Genomic DNA, 17,057 nt, shown 5'->3' with positions numbered 1-17,057 from the left:
GAAAGGGGAACCCTCTTGCACTATCAGTAGGAATGAAAACTGGTACAGCCTACTATGGAAAACAGTATGCAGGTTTCTCAAAAAGTTAAAAATAGAACTACCTTATGATCCAGCAATTGTACTACTAGTGTTTACCTAAAGTATACAAAACTACTAATTCAAATGGATACGTGCACCCTGATGTGTATAACAGCATTATCTACAATAGTCAAATTATGGAAACAGCCCAAGCATCCATCGATTAGTAAATACATAAAGAAGATGCAATATATACATACAATGGAATATTACTCAGCCCTAAACACGAATGAAATCTTGCCATTCACAACAACACGAATGGAGCTAGGTGAAATAAGTCAGAGAAAGACAAATACCATATGATTTTACTCATGTGAAATTTAAGAGATAAAACAAAGGAGCAAAGGGGAAAAAAGAGTCATGTAACTATAAAGATCAAACTGATGGTTACCAGAAATGAAGTCGTTGGGGATGGGTTAAATAGTGATGGAGATTAAGGAGGGTAGTTGTAATAAATACCGGGTGTTATATGAAAGTGTTGAATCTCTATATTATACACCTAAAATTAATATCACTCTATATATTAACTGGAATTTAAATTAAAACGTCTAAAAATATCACTGCTAATTCCTTCCTGAAAAAAAAAACTATTTAGTAATCAGTTCAAATCCAGTATTGAGCAATTCTAAAGATAATTAAAGAAATAAAGATTCCATTATAATTCACATTGAAGGATTCTCACCAACATAGTGTATATAGGGTTGGGAGATGAACCGGCCACCACCTATAGCTTCAAGAAGAGTCATTCATATTTCATTTAAGTAAAAGAAAATTAAATGTATGCTGCCAAAATAATTTACAATTCATCTACTTACAAAAAGAATTGGTTTACAGAATTGAAATACATATTTAAAACAGGATAATTCAAAATAATTACAAATAAAATATTTTACCAAATTTAATTCTAAATGTGCTTGAATATATGGTTAAAAGACAATGGTATTCGGCTACTTAGTTCTGATAATTGTGAAAAAGAAAGCATATATGTTCTGGAAAACCAAGATTTTATTCTGGAAGTGCATATGAGACATATACACCACCTGCAGATCATTTTAGTAAAATAATTGGTAACTTGATAAAAAAGGCTCTTTAGTATCAGTATTGTAATAAGAAACATTCTTCAACTGGATATACCTTCTGCAAACCTGTGATAGAAAGCAAGCAAGACTATTCTTTCTAAGCCTGGGCTGTAGGTAAAAAATTAATAGGAATATTTCACCTACCTCGATAATACATTAGTTTCAATCTGATAATGTAAAATATAATTATAATGAAAAAGTAGCTATCTAACAGTCTTAGTTAACTGAAAAACTAACCTAGTTAACTACTGCACTGAGACTCCCATGTTCTGAAGAATGGGTGGACTGAATTAGAGTTCTTACAATGCACTAGAGGTCAGAATGTAATAAATCTACTTCTTTGTCTTACAGAATTTCCAAATTCAGATTCACATAAAATAAATGCAAAAAGATAGATTTCTGCATTAAGAGCTATGTAAGAGCAATCACTGAGGAGCAGTTACTGGGATGCTGCCCAAGAAATGGGATGAGCTTAGGTTTTCAGGCTTATGATAGGGCAAATTATGATCAGTGAGACCTTACTTAAAGATCAAGTCATATATGGCATATGGTGAAAGTGTCTCATGCATACTTCCAAGTTATTTCTTTTTCCTCAAACCCTCAAACCTCCCCCCTTTTGACATGATCTTTTCCTTGACCTGTTCTTTATTTTACCACAAATGTTGTAGTTTTTATCACAAGTAGTGTGTCACAGTACTTATAGTCTATTCCCACCATCTAACCCTCCACTTCATTTCCATGTCAATAACCTTGAAGTTGATTGAAATATTCAGTCTCGAAAAAAATTCTGAGGAATATGTCAATTATCAGATGAAAAAAAAAACAATTTATTTTGTCCAGATTTTAACCCTCAGTGTGAATTAAGATGGACCAAAAATGAGAGAATCCCTCCGCCATCATATGCCTAATGAATAGTGGATGAAGAGGAGAGAGAAAGAGTTTGAGTAGAGTGACTAAAAAAGGCTATGTAGATTTTTTTGTTGTGAAAACACAAGAACATCACTGGAATTCTCATTCATTTAGAAGAAAACTATGTAAAGTGACTTATATACCATCTTGCACATAAAAATACTTAATAAATTTTACTGTTACCACAACTACCAGATACACTCAATTCCTCTAACAGCAAGATTTATTTACCTAAAATAGGGGGCATGCCAGTAGATAAGTATCTTCTAATGGACAAAATATCAGGATACACGATTATTAGTAACACTATATATCTTTATAAAAGAATTTAAACTTTTATGAATCTCTATTTTGAGTCTAAGAAAGCTGTCTTACTTTCAACAACTTCATGAATTATATAAAAGAGCAAATGTTTTATCTTACCTGAAATGTAAACCCGTAATAGGTTAAAAAATACTTAGAAAAATAATGCCAAGTTTCTTAAGCTGAACTATAAATGTGCAGCATTGCATCAACTCCCTTTTTAAATACACATTTGCAGGCCTATTTGTACTTATCCCAGGAAAGAAAGCATAGGAATTGATTAAAGTATTAGACCTTAAAGTTTTTCTGACCATTAAATTGGTTTTCAGGGACTTGCTTTCTATTTGCACAAATGAAGTTTACTCAGTAAAACAATTTAAATTCATTTCATGGTGATGCTTCTGTTATGACCTTCCTACTGCCCATATGCTTAATAAAAAGAAAATAAAAGTTGTACTAAAAAATAAAATGTATAATATTTGTATAAACAATTAATATTTTAAACTATATAATATTTTCTCATTACATTAATACAGCATCATTGTGGTTTTAAAACAAATCTTTTACTAAGACACCAGATTCTATTTAAAGTACAGTAAAGTAAAAGTTATTCAGTGAAACATTCTATTTACATTTGTGTATCATAAAGAACACACATCTTACATGTTTTTTCTTTTCTTATATTCTATTTATTTATTCATTCAAACTTTTATTTAAATTCTAGCTAACATATAGTGTAATATTAGTTTCAGAAGTAGAATTTATGGGTCCCTGGGTGGCTCAGTTGGTTAAGCATCCAACTTCTGCTCAGGTCATGATCTCACAGCTCATGAGTTCAAGCCCCGCGTTGGGCTCTGTGCTGACAGCTCAGAGCCTGGAACTTGCTTCAGATTCTGTGTCTCCTTCTCTCTCTGACCCTCCCCTGCTCATGCTCTGTCTCTCTCAAAAATAAATAAACATTTTAAAAAAGTAGAATTTAGTGATTCATCAGTTACATATAACACCCATTGCTCAACACAAGTGCCCTCCTTAATACCCATCACCCATTTAGCCCATCTCCCACTTACCATCAATCCTGTTTGTTCTCTATAGTTAAGAGTCTTTTATGGTTTGCTTCCCTCTTTCTTTTCCCCTTCCCCTATGTTCATTTGTTTTGTTTCTTAAATCCCACATATGAGTGAAATCATATGGTATTTGTCTTTTTCTGACTTATTTCACTTAACATAATACACCCTAGCTCCATCCACATTGATCCAAATGGCAAGATTTCATTCTTTTTGATGGCTAAGTAATATTCTATTATATGTATATACCACATCTTTTTTATCCATTCATCAGTCTATGGACATTTGGGCTCTTTCCATAATTTTGCCATTATTGTAATGCTGATATATGAACATCGGGGATGTGTGTCCAATCAAACCAGTATCTTTGTATCCTTTAGGTAAATACCTAGCAGTGCAATCGCTGGGTATTAGGGTAGTTTTATTTTTAACCTTTTGAGAAACTCACCTCCTATTTTCTAGAGTGGCTGTACCAGTTTGCATTCCCACCAGTAGTGTAAGATGGTTTCCCTTTCCCCACATCTTCACCAACATCCATTGTTTCCTGTCTTATTAATTTTAGCCATTCTGACAAGCGTGAGGTGGTATCATGATTTTGATTTGTATTTCCCTGATGATGTTACTGAACATCTTTTCATGTGTCTGTTGGCCATCTGGATGTCTTCCTTAAAAAAATACTGATTGATTCCTATCTTCTGCCCATTTCTTAACTGGATTATTTGCTTTGGGGGTTTTGAGTTTGATAAGTTTATATATTTTAGATACTAATTCTTTATCAGATATGTCATTTGCATGCTTTTTCTTAATGAAATGGCAGAATGACTATCTAATTTCCCCATTTCAAGAAACCAGCATATCAAAATCTATAATTAAAATATAAACTATTAAGATACTCATATTTGTATCATACTATAAAAGTACTGTCCCCAAATCTCCATGTTTCAAATTATAAATGTGATTTAATAGTGTGCTCTTAAAAATTATTTTTAAGTGAATGCCCCCAGTAAAATAATTTTATTAACTAGTTTTAATGAAGTATTTGGAACAACCATTTAATAATAGATTTATTGGGTTATTTTGTTATACAATTTGACAAAAGGAAGCATACATTTACTTGTTTATCTGCACCAAAGTAGGCCATCTTTGTCATGTATTTTTCTCATGCATAAACAAAAAGCAAATTAACTTGTGGTAACAGTATTACATTATTTCCAATTACAGTATTACCAGTTATTTCATTATTTTCAACTGGTTGTAAGTTCATTTAACCCACTAATATTAATACTGGAATAATTGTTGGATAGCCAAAATGGGTTCAACCATATTAGAGGAAAACTTTCATTATATTCTTAACCAAAAAAGAAAGGGGTATACCCATGTCCAGAAAAAATACCTTCTTAATTTAACAAGCAATTACCTAAACACTAAACCATAAAATTTTATGGGCCTCATTATTATCTTTATTTCCACAGTGTTTGTTTCTGAATGTCATTAAATTAAATGGTTCTTCAGAAAAGCTGGATACTCTCTGACCTTCTATAGAAGTGAATTTTGTAAGTGAAGTTAGGGCTGCTTACTAAAGCATCTAATTTTTCTTCAATATTAACTGCCATTTAATTTTAATTTTCTTTGTTTATATTTTCAGGCAGAAGGTTAAAAAAGGTATTTCATTATTTTTAAAATGATACATTTTAATCTTCTAATTTGCAATTCCTAGTCAGTTTTTCTTTTCTGTCAAACCTTTAGTACACTCAATAAAACTTTTCTGGTCTGCATTATATTTCTTTAATGTAAAGCCCAGCAAAGGACCACAGTACTCTAAATGGGGCAAGACTTAACTTTATAGTTCATTGTTAAAATTTCCATCATGAAGGGAAAATGATACCTACTCCAAAGGAATGGTATAAAAAGGGGGAAAAATCATCAATTAATTACTCTAAAAATTATTTTTAAGTTTGTTTGTTTATTTATTTATTTAGAGCACAAGCTGGGGAGGGGCAGAGAGAGAAGGGGACAGAGTATCCAAAGCAGGCTCTGTGTTGACAGCAGAGAGCTGGATGCACGGTGCAAACTCACAAACTGTGCGATCATGACTGGAGCCAAAGTTGGACGCTTAACCCACTGAGCCACCCAGGCGCTCTAAAAATTATTAAAAGCTTAACAAAGCTTAACAAAAGCTTAACAAAAAGTCAAAATGTTAACAGCACACATTCACTTAAGTCCCTCCTATTTGTCACACATAAGCCCTGGGGCTACACTCTCTATGATATGGAGTTCACAAAATAACAACAAAATATATACATTAGATAACTAGATGCAAAAGGTATAAATTTCAATCTCCCTCAAAAATATACAGTATTAAGTTAAGGATAGTCTAAATAAATGAAGGGATATACCATGTAAATAGAAGACTAAAATTTGTAAATACATCAATCCTTAAAACTATATATGAATATGTAAATATATATGTATGTACATAGACACACACTCACACACACACACACACACACACACACACACACTCATTCTTCCCAATTCATGTTATAAATTCAACTCAATATCAAACCCCCACCTTTCTACCGAAATTAACAAAGTGACTCTAAAATTTATATGGAAATACAAAGGACCTAGAATAGCCAAATTATCTTTAAATAAGAACAAAGCTATAGGACTAACACTACTTGACCTCAAGAACTTACCTAAAGCTACAGTAATCAGGAGTGTGGTAACAGAATAAAGACAAATAAGTAGATAAATGGAACAGAAAAGAATCTAGAAATAGACCCACAATTATAGGGTCAAGTAATTTTCAATAAATATGCCAAAGAAATTCAGGGATGGATGAAAATTTTTTAAGAATGGTGCTGGAACAATTGGATATTCTTATAAAAAAGAAAATTAACCTGTAGCTCCTGCCTTACACCATATACAAAAATGAATGATAGATATAAGCTGAAATAAAAATTCTAAATCTTTAAAGGTTTTAGAATAAAGCACAGAATAATATCTTTCAGACCTGGGAGTAGGCATTGGTATTGCAGACAAAATATTAAAAGCAATACTATAAAAAAATTAATTAGACTTCATCAAAATTTAAAACTTCTGCTCACCCAAAGACACCATAAAGAAATTAAGTGAAGCCACAAACTGGGAGAAAATATTCACAATATTCTGATAAAAGATTTGTATGCATAATATGTAAAGAACATTTACAACTCAACAATAAGACAAACAATTCAACTAAAAATGGACAGGACTTACACAGAAAGCAGGAGAAATGAACAGCCAATAATTACACACACACACACACACACACACACACACACACACACACAAACACATTCAACACCATTAGGTATTGGGAAGTACATATCAAAACCATAAAAAGCCGCTACTATACAATTACAAAAATGGCTAAAATAAAAAACCTTAATGAAACTTAATGTTGGTGACAATGTGGAGCAACTAGAACTCTCATATATTGCTACTGAGAATTTAAAATGATCCAACTGAATGTTGGAACATGGACTGTCGATTTCTTATAAATATGCATTTATCCTAGACCAAGTCTAGAAATCCCACGCCTAAGTTTTTAACCAAAAGAAGAAGACACATTCCCATAAGAAGACATACACAAATCTTCATAGTAGTATTATTCACTAGGGACCACATTTGAAAATGATCCAGTAGAAAAAGAGTAAACAAAATGTGGTATACATCACACAAAAGAATACTACATAGCAATAAAAGGGGAAAAATTACTGATAAATTCAAAAATCATACATATATTTTACAGAGCTTATGCTGAGTATAAGATACCAAACACACATAAATGCGCATTCTATGATTCCATTTATGAAATTCTCAAACAGGCAAACTGGTCAAATATCAGAATACTGATATATCAAAACACTGATTGCAGGGGCAGAGATGCAAGGGACATGCAGAAAGGACACAGAAATCTCTGGGTAGATAGGAATGTTCTATATTAAGATGGGTATGGAGGTCACAAAACTATCTGCCAAAATTCTGTAGCTACGACTTGTACATTTTGATTTATGTAAATTGTAACTCAAAAAAAGAATTGTAAAAAGGAAGATATTAAGTGGGTGCAGGGTGGGGTGTGGGGAGGGAGAGAGATAAAATAACAACAGCAGAAAGATGCTAAGTGTTGAAACTAAGAGGCCCATGAGGTTCATTATTCTATCTTGACTTCCTAAATGCTTGATATTTTTTCAGAATTAGAAGGTTATTATATGTAAATAAACAAATTGCTGTGTACCAGCCTTCTGGAAGAAATCCCACTTTTGGTTGTTTATTCAGTGTTGCTGCTATTGCTAATAAGGTTGACAAAGATAATGATGATGATGCTATTCTACCTACTTAATATATATCGTATACCAGGTAGTATGTTCATTATCCTATAATGGGTAAGTCAGGTACAATTGTTGCCTTCATCAAGTTTACAGGAGTATTGAGAAAATTAACAAGGAAATACAATATAATATACAATACAAACTCAGATAGCCATAAACTGTAGTGAATGTTATGAAAGAAAGAAAGGGTGCTGTCATGCAGAATACTGGTTTAATCTTTATTGAGCACTGACCATGTAATAGGCATTGTGCAAAACACTTTAAAATTATTCCCCTCAGGGAAAGATAATATCAATCCATTTACACAAGAGGAAAATGACTGATAATTATACTATTATATCTAATAAAGGGTAGAGCATCATATATTTGTGTTGCTCTATTCACAATACCTGATCTGATATCAATGTCTGTTCTAAACCAAAATCTGAGTGGGGTTAGTAATGCTGAGTTTGATAACAGCAAATACTGTACTTTCAAGAACGTAAATGTACCATAAAATTTTGTTTGATTTCATTATTGTTCTGCTGTAGCCAGATAAGTCAACCTACAAGAAGGTTATGCAGGGTATAATGTATTCCCTATTTCCATCATGTCCCTCCATCCAGTCTATTTTCCAACAAAAACAAGCTCACATGCTTTTCTTCAAAACTATCCATCGGCCTCACATCTCACTCAGAGGGGAAAAAGCAAAGTTCTAACAAAGGCCTCTACCAATTGCCCCTGGTTCTAGTCACTACGGTCTCCTTACTAGTCCCCTAACAAACCAAGCCGTGCTCACCATAGGTTCTCTGTACTTCCTCTTCTCTCTGCCTGAAATTCCCTTTTCCCAAGTTTAGACATGACCTTCTCCCTCAGTTTCTTCAGATATCAGACAGGACTTCCCTCACCACACTATATAAAACTGCACCCCATTTATCTCTACCAGATTTACCCATGTTACTTTTCTTCATGGAGTTTACCATCACACGTTATATGTGTTACAATACACATGTAGTTAGTGGCTATCTTATTAGACAGAACAGCCTTAGAGAGTATTAGTAGTGCAGAGATAGGAAATGGCGGTGGGGGGTGGGGGAGAGGAAGCCTCTCATTGAGTGAGTAGAAGAGGTAGAACATCATGCTGTCACAGAAAGTGAAGGAATAGAAGAATGAAACAGGATGCACAGTTGAGTAGGATAGGTGTGGTGGAAGTCAGACTACAGGATATTAAAGTACAAGTACAATGAGGCTTTAGGAGTAAACCATCCAACTGAGAATATTTTCAGTGTCTACATTATGAGAAGGTGACATAAAGCACCAGTCAAGATACAAAATAAGATTAAGCAAACAGGTTCTTAATTAATAAAACTCGTAATAGCTTTTGTGGACCTCAGACTGAAGTGAATATTGTAGCATGTCAACTACCAGGTAAAACAAGGTTTATGAAATAGTGTCAACTGTAAATGATATGATAATTCCAAGTGATGCTTTCTAGTTTTCATTCAATGATCAACAACTCCTTAAATGTGTGGCAGGTTGCTTAAATTCTACCTCTGCATTTAAAATGACAATTGGAATTACATCAAAATAAACTATTGAAACTACATCAAAATAAAAAGGTTTGCACAGTGAAAGAAACCATCAACAACAACAAAAAAAGCAATCAACTGAAATGGAGAAGATATTTGCAAATGATATATCCAAAAGGAGGTTAATATCCAAAATATATGAAGAACTTACACAACTCAACACCAATTTTAAAATGAGTAGACAAGCTGAAATTTTTCCAAAAAAGACATACAAATGTCCAACAGACATGTGAAAAGATGATCTACATCACTAATCATCTGGGAAATTCAAATCAAAATTACAATGAGATATCTATTACCTCACACCTGTCAGAATGGCTAGTATGAAAAACAAAAGAAACAAATGTTGGCAAGGATGTAGAAAAAAAGGAACCCTCATGCACTGTTGGTGTAAATGTAAATTGGTGCAGCCAACAATTTATGGAAAAGAGTATAGAGGGTTCTCAAAAATTAAAAATTGAAATACTATATGATCCACTAATTCCACTACTGAGTATTTACCCAAAGAAAATGAAAACACTAATTCAAAAAAATAAATACACCCCTATGTTTACTGCAGCATTACAATAGCCAAGATATGGAAGCAACCTAAAGTGTCCATTGATAGACAAATGGATAAGGAAGATGTGATATTCTCTCTCTCTCTCTCTCTCTCTCTCTCTCTCTCTCTCACACACACATGCACACACACACACACACACACACACACACAAATATTATGCAGCCATAAAAAGGATGAGATCTTGCTCTTTGCAACAACATGAATGGATCTAGAGGGTATTCTGCGAAGTGAAATAAGTCAGACAGAGAATGAAAAACACCATATGATTTCACTCATATGTGGAATCTAAAAAACAAGACAAATGAATAAACAAAAAGTATAATTAGACCTATAAATACAGAGAACAAATTGATGGTTGCCAGAAGTTAAGGCAGGTGGAGGGGAGGGGAGGATGGACAAAATAGATGAAAGAAAGTGGTAGATACAGGCTCCCAGTTATGGGATGAATAAGTCACACAAATAAAAGGCACAGCATAGGGCATAAAGTCAATGATATAATGGCAACAGATGGAGGCTACATTTGTGGTGAACATAGCATAACATATAGAGGTTGAATCACTATGTTGGTTCAGGTGAATCACACCTGAAAATAACGTAACAGTATGTGTCACAAATAAAAAAAATATTTAAAAATTTAGCAATCTAGAGCCATGAATTAAAGCTCATTTGAGAAAATAAAAACTTTTCCCTATGTTCTTGTAGCTAAAAACACCTGCAGATTAAAAGTGAAGGGATGGAGAAACATTTATCCGCAAATAGATGTCCAAAGCCAGAGTAGCAATGCTTAATATCAGACAAACTCGACTTATTTGTTCTTGTATTGTTTTTATCCTGCTTTGGTATCAGGGTAGTACTGGTCTCACGGAATAATTTGGAATGTGTTCCCTCTATTCTGTTATTGTAAGATTTTGATAAAGATTGTCATTAATTTTTTTTTTTTTAATGTTTGGTAGAATTCACCAACGAAACCAAGTGGCCTTGCAGTTTTCTTTGCTGGGAAATTTTTGATTCCTAATTCAACTTTCATTCTTGTTATTAGTCTAAGAAGATTTCCTACTTCTTGGATACAAGATTCATGATTGAATCATGGTAACTTGTTTGTTTTTAGGAACTATTTTTTTCCATAAGTTATTTAAATCATTAGTATATAATTGTAGGAATCTTTATCACAGTGCATATTTCTGTGATTAGCTCTTGTATTGTTTTCTATTCCATTTCTCATTTTGGTTTTTGAGTCTTTTTTTTTTCTTAGTTAATACAGTTAAAGCATTGCTAATTTTGTTTTTGTTTTTTTTAGAAAAACTGGTCATTACTTTCAATGTCATATTATTACTTATTCTGGTCTCTATTTTATTTATTTCTGATTTTTGTTATTTCCTTCTACTAAATTTCAGCTAAGTTTCTTCTTTTTCTAGTTCCTTGTGGTGTAATGTTCCTTATTTGAACTTTTTTTCTTAATACAAACATTTACAGCATAAATTTCACTCCAGCATCTGCCTTTGCTGCATCCCATAGATTTTGGAATATTGTGTTTTTTCTTTTGTTTTGAGAAATATATTGATATGCCATTTGTTTTATTTGCCCCATTGTTTGTGCAGTACTGTGTTAATATTTACATATTAAATATTTAATATTTACATTGTAGATTTTCCAGCTTTGTTTTATTGTTGTACCATTGTAGTTGAAAAATATACTTGTGATGATTTCAGTCTTCTCAAATTTGTAATATTTATTATGTTTCTTTTTTATGTGATTTAACCAGGGGATTTTTCTGTGTGTATTTGAAGAAAATGCGTATTTCTATTTTTCTTGGAGGAAATGTTTTATATATATCCTATAGAACCATGTATTCTGAAGTATTCAAGTAAAAAAAATGCTCTTGTTGAAAAAAAGTTATCATTACTTTAACTGAGGGCACACATTGAAAATAAAGCATATCAGAGGGGAGTGGGGGATGGGTGAAAGAGATGAAGCAGATTATGAGTACACGTATCATGATTAGCACTGAGTAATGGTGTACAGAATTGTTGAATGACTATATTGTATACCTGAAACCAACTTAACACTGTATATTAACTACACTGGAATTAAAATTAAAAACTTAATTAAAAAAATATTAGAGGGGTGCCTGGGTGGCTCAGTCTGTTAAGCGTCCGACTTCAGCTCAGGTCATGGTCTCACAGTTCATGAGTTGGAGCCCCGCGTTGGGCTCTGTGCTGACAAAGTCTGGAGCCTCCTTCGGATTCTGTGTCTCCCTCTCTCTCTGCCCCTCTGCCGCTCATACTCTGTCTCTCTCTCTCAAAAATAAATAAAGCATTAAAAAGAAAATTTAAATAACAATAAGTTTCAAATAATGAGTTTCAAAATATGTTTAAGCAAGTGTAATAGTAGTAATTGTGTAAGAAATTGCATTTGGATGCTTTGCCTATTCTTTAACGTGTTTGAAGTGGTCACAATAACCAAACACATGTAATTTAGAAAAAACTTTTAATGAAACTTAACTGATTGCAATATCTGTCAAAAGTTACAAATCAAAAGGATTTTTACAAGTTTATCTTATGTTTTTAATTTTTAAATTGAGTATTAAAATATATGTGCAATAAAAATAAAAAATAAAATGACAAGTGGTCCATACTTTAATATAAAAGTACAGTTATATTCTCCTTTTTCAAGAAAGACTGTCAAACTACTATTTATATTATTACCCTAGTGTAGCTAGTATATACTTTTACCTTTAATGTAACTATAAATACTTTTTAATAGTACATTTTCCCCTTTAAAACATCTCTGTGTAAAGAAATTTTCCAGCTATTTCTAAAACTTTTTTTTATCAAGGTATAATTTGTACATAACACTGTACCAGTTTCAGGTGTACAACACAATGATTCATATTTGTATATAGTGTAAAACAACCACAATAAGTATAGTTAACATTTATCACCATATGTACATATATATACCATACATGAAACTATATTTTATATAAGACAATCCGCATTTGTAGCAAGATAGGGAAAACCTCAGTTCTAAAATTGGAATTGCTTACAACAGAGAAAAAGACCATTTTTTTTAGGTATAGCAATTCAAATGATATTTTAGAGTGAAATATTTCCCTTCTCATGTCTTCCTTTATGCTTCATCATTACCGAATTTCAAAAATATTAATGATGTGATGATTAAAAAAATCCAAGGATGACAGCCTTTAGAGATATTGATAATAATAACTGACATTTTCAAAGTACTTTGTGATTTACACAGTTCTTTAATATAGATTGTCTCATTTAATTATCACATCACTCCCTAGGAGTTAATAATATTATGTATAATTACTCCCAGTTTAACAATAAGAAAACTGAGTTAATAAGTAGCAGAATAATGGAAGCCAGGTATTTGAACCTTAAGTTTGATACTCTTTCCATGGCAACTCTCTTCTCCAGATAAATATTAACCTTATAGCTACATGATTTCTCTATCTTTTCTAGATACATCATTAAATGCTACCAGTATTATCAGGACAATATATAACATATCTGTAAGCCCAATTCTTTTTACATACTAAATATTCTTATTAGAAAAAAATATTTAACATCTACACTTACCTTGCCTCAAAAAATAGCTTTAAGGGGTGCCTGGTGGCTCAGTAGGTTGAGTGCCTGGCTCTTGACTTCAGCTTAGGTCATGATGATCTCACGGTTCGTGAGACTGAGTCCTGTGTTAGGCTTTGCACTGTGAGCACAGAGTATGCTTGGGATTCTCCCTCTCCTTCTCTCCACCCCATCCCCTCGCCCCTCCTCTCTCTCAAAGTAAATAAAAACATTTTTAAAAAATCTTTAAAAAATAAGTTGAAAGAAATAGCTTTAATCCTGAAAAGGAAACTTTAGGGTAAATTCTATAAAGGGAATCCCACGTTTATTACTAATTCCTATTGGAAAAATACCTTCAAAAGTCAAATTGAAAAACCTGTGTGATAAAACATTACAATTTGGGGCAAACTTTTAGTAAGACAGTAGTAGTTGGTAATACTTACAAAACATTTTCTAAGAATATATCCAAAAGTTAGGTGCCATGAAAGTACAAAGTACTTAATATTCACTCAATGACATAAATATTAGGAATCTACTAAGGGTCAGGCATCTTTCCTTCAAATTTTTCATGTCAAGTAGATTAAAGCAAATAAATATTTTTCTTTTCTAATCTGTTAAAGTTTAATTATATCAAATAAGATAGATTTGAGAATCAGAAGCCATTGAAACTAAAATTACACTTTAATAAATATAGCAAATCTTATATACATTTAGTAATCTGATAGTTTAGTAAACACAAACAAGAAACAGATTTCATTTGAGTGATATCTGTTTAGATTATGAGCTAATAATTTGCAAAGGTAATAGTTTATATGGTTTTGATTATAGCTATTAAATATGATATTCAATAATAAACCAGTGATCAACAATGGTTATTTAATGTCACTATGGCAAAACTCATTGAACAAAGAGATTCTATCTATTCAAAGGAAAATTAGCAAACTCAAGCAATAATTCAAAGGAGATCAGGAACTGAAACAGTATGCCAAGCATCACTGAAAAATTTGCTGTGTCAAATTCCCAGTGCATCCATTAGGTGTCTATACAATAACACAGTGAGCAGCAGGGTCAATAGTGCAAACCACTTCTGAGAAATGAACTAAGAATAGAGAGAATGCTGGTTCTAGTGACTTATCATTCCATGGATCATCATACACTTCTCTCTAAAACATAAAATATCAAACAGTATACCCATAGATAGTACGAAATTTGTACAATGTGTAAAAACTTTCTATGAGTGTAAATAGTAAGTGAATAAATGATCATACAAATTATCTTTTATTCTTTTATTCACCACGACCTTTTTTTTTTAATTTTATTTATTTATTTACTTTGAGAGAGAGAAAGAAAGAAAGAACATGACCAGGGAAGGGGCAGAGAGAGAGGGAGAGGGAGAGAATCCCAAGCTGGTCCACACACAACACAGGTCTCGAACTCGCAAACCATGAGATCATGACCTAAGCCAAGAGTCATATGCTTAACCAACTGAGCAACGCAGGCACCCCTCACCACCACCTTTTTAAAAGTAGCTTATCTTAAAAATTTTCCTCACTTTGCAATACAAAGTTTTGTTTCTTTAAACTTTTTTACAAAGATTTTAAAATATTATGTTCCTGTATGGTAGTTCTACTTATCTAATGTTTGGTTTTAACAGAGAAAACTGTATGTTTAATTAAAAAATGAACAAAGCATGAACTTTCTCTACTTCATATCTAAGCATTGATTTTCCATCTAATATCATCTTAGATGAGTAGATTCATCCCTAGTCAACATATTCACATATGTATCTTTGCCAGAATAACAGTGCTTATCTAAATTTGTTCGCCAAAACTGCATGTCTTCCTATAATTTTAGAAAGAAAGATTTGGCTTCTGTCAAGTTTCTTCTCTATGCATAAATTCACGCTAGGAGATTATAAAATAGCAGTTTCCTTTGGGGAATTTTCAAATACTAAAATTTCTCTAGCGAGAAATATACTATCTCCTGCCTTCCTCTCTGCCTTCTATAAATTTACTATAATTTCAGAGATTAGCTTATCCTCATAGGGGAAGATTTCACAAACCATGAAAAGACTATGAAAAACATAAGAAAGTGAATGCCACATAATAAATTAACATCTCCTATACAACTCCCTGCATTCAACTCTTGATAGTGGGTTGCAATTGTGAGAGTTTTTTTTTTTTTTTTTTTTTTAATTTTTTTTTTTCAACGTTTTTTATTTATTTTTGGGACAGAGAGAGACAGAGCATGAACGGGGGAGGGGCAGAGAGAGAGGGAGACACAGAATCGGAAACAGGCTCCAGGCTCTGAGCCATCAGCCCAGAGCCTGACGCGGGGCTCGAACTCATGGACCGCGAGATCGTGACCTGGCTGAAGTCGGACGCCTAACCGACTGCGCCACCCAGGCGCCCCTGCAATTGTGAGAGTTCTGATCATCAGTTCAATAAACTTGCTAGTGAAGCCTGTCACATTCTTTCTAACTAGAATTTAAATAGAATTCAGTTCAGAATTAAAGCTCTGGTGCATTAACCACGTGTTAGCTTCATTCAGCTCTTTACTTCTATTTGGTCCAAAAGAAAAAGTCATTTAAAAATTAACATACTCAGCTGCCTGTTTGTAGTGTTTCAAGTCTTTCTTCAAATTTTTGTTCTCATTTTCTAAAAGCATATTCTGGGTGTAGACATCTGGAACATTCCCAAGATCTCTAAGTTCAGTTAGTCCCTTCTGTATTAACTCATACCTAGGATAAAATCAAACAAAAGGTTTTATGTTGTTGCTTTCTACTAAATTGGTTTAATTTATGTACAATTCAAAAAGTTCTCCTAGGGGATATTTATAGAATTGATTTGTGGCATTAATTTTATAAATTAAAATGTCCACATTTACAATATATATTTAAAATAACAAATAATTAGTTGCTAGGTACTCATATCATCATAGTACATAAAATATAACCAAACATCTCATATGTTCCAGGCACTAATTCACTAATTCACTAACACTGGTGAAATTAACAAAATGGTCCAAGCCCCAATCTGTTCTAATGTGGATAGTGATATGTTCCATGAAGTAAAATAAAGCAGGATAAGAGGGATAGAGAGACTAAGATAGAGACTGATGGGGGTGTTTGTGCTATTTTACATAGGATGAACACAGAAAGTATGATTGGTAAAGTGATATTTGAGCAGAGAACTAAAAGAAATAAAGGACTAAGTCATGTAGATATGAAGGGGAAGAGCATTATTGGCTGACAGAAGAGTAAATATAAAGCCCTGAGAAAATGAGATGCTTGACATGTACCTTAAAAAGCAAAAAGCCAGAGCAAGGGAGAGAGTGGTGAAAAATGGGTCAGGAAGACGGCAGGGAGCCAGAGAGAAAAATATGATTTTACTTGAATCAGATTGAAGCCATTGGAAGGCTTTGAGAAACAAGTTACACTGATCAGATTTATGTTTAAAAGGATTAGTCTGGCATCTCTTTGAAGAAACTAACTCTACAGGAGCAAGACTAGAATCAGAGATGCTGGTTTGGAGC

General features: G+C 32.8%; 1 protein-coding gene across 3 annotated transcripts in view; it reads right to left on the bottom strand.

The window, feature by feature from the left end:
• SPAG16 (sperm associated antigen 16) overlaps positions 1-17,057 on the bottom strand; it is a 995,967-nt gene that overhangs the window by 958,823 nt on the left and 20,087 nt on the right. For 2 of the 3 annotated variants that reach the window (XM_045481130.1, XM_045481132.1), the window contains one exon: positions 16,126-16,263. The exons of the other annotated variant lie outside the window; for it this stretch is intronic. In XM_045481130.1, coding sequence (XP_045337086.1) covers positions 16,126-16,263 — 138 coding nt within the window. The remainder of the gene's footprint in view (positions 1-16,125; positions 16,264-17,057) is intronic. 3 annotated transcript variants of the gene reach the window in all.

This window comes from Leopardus geoffroyi, chromosome C1, assembly GCF_018350155.1.
Source record: "Leopardus geoffroyi isolate Oge1 chromosome C1, O.geoffroyi_Oge1_pat1.0, whole genome shotgun sequence".
NCBI lineage: Eukaryota > Metazoa > Chordata > Mammalia > Carnivora > Felidae > Leopardus > Leopardus geoffroyi.
The sequence above is the reverse complement of the archived record's forward strand: the minus strand, read 5'-3'. Positions and strand labels throughout refer to the sequence as shown.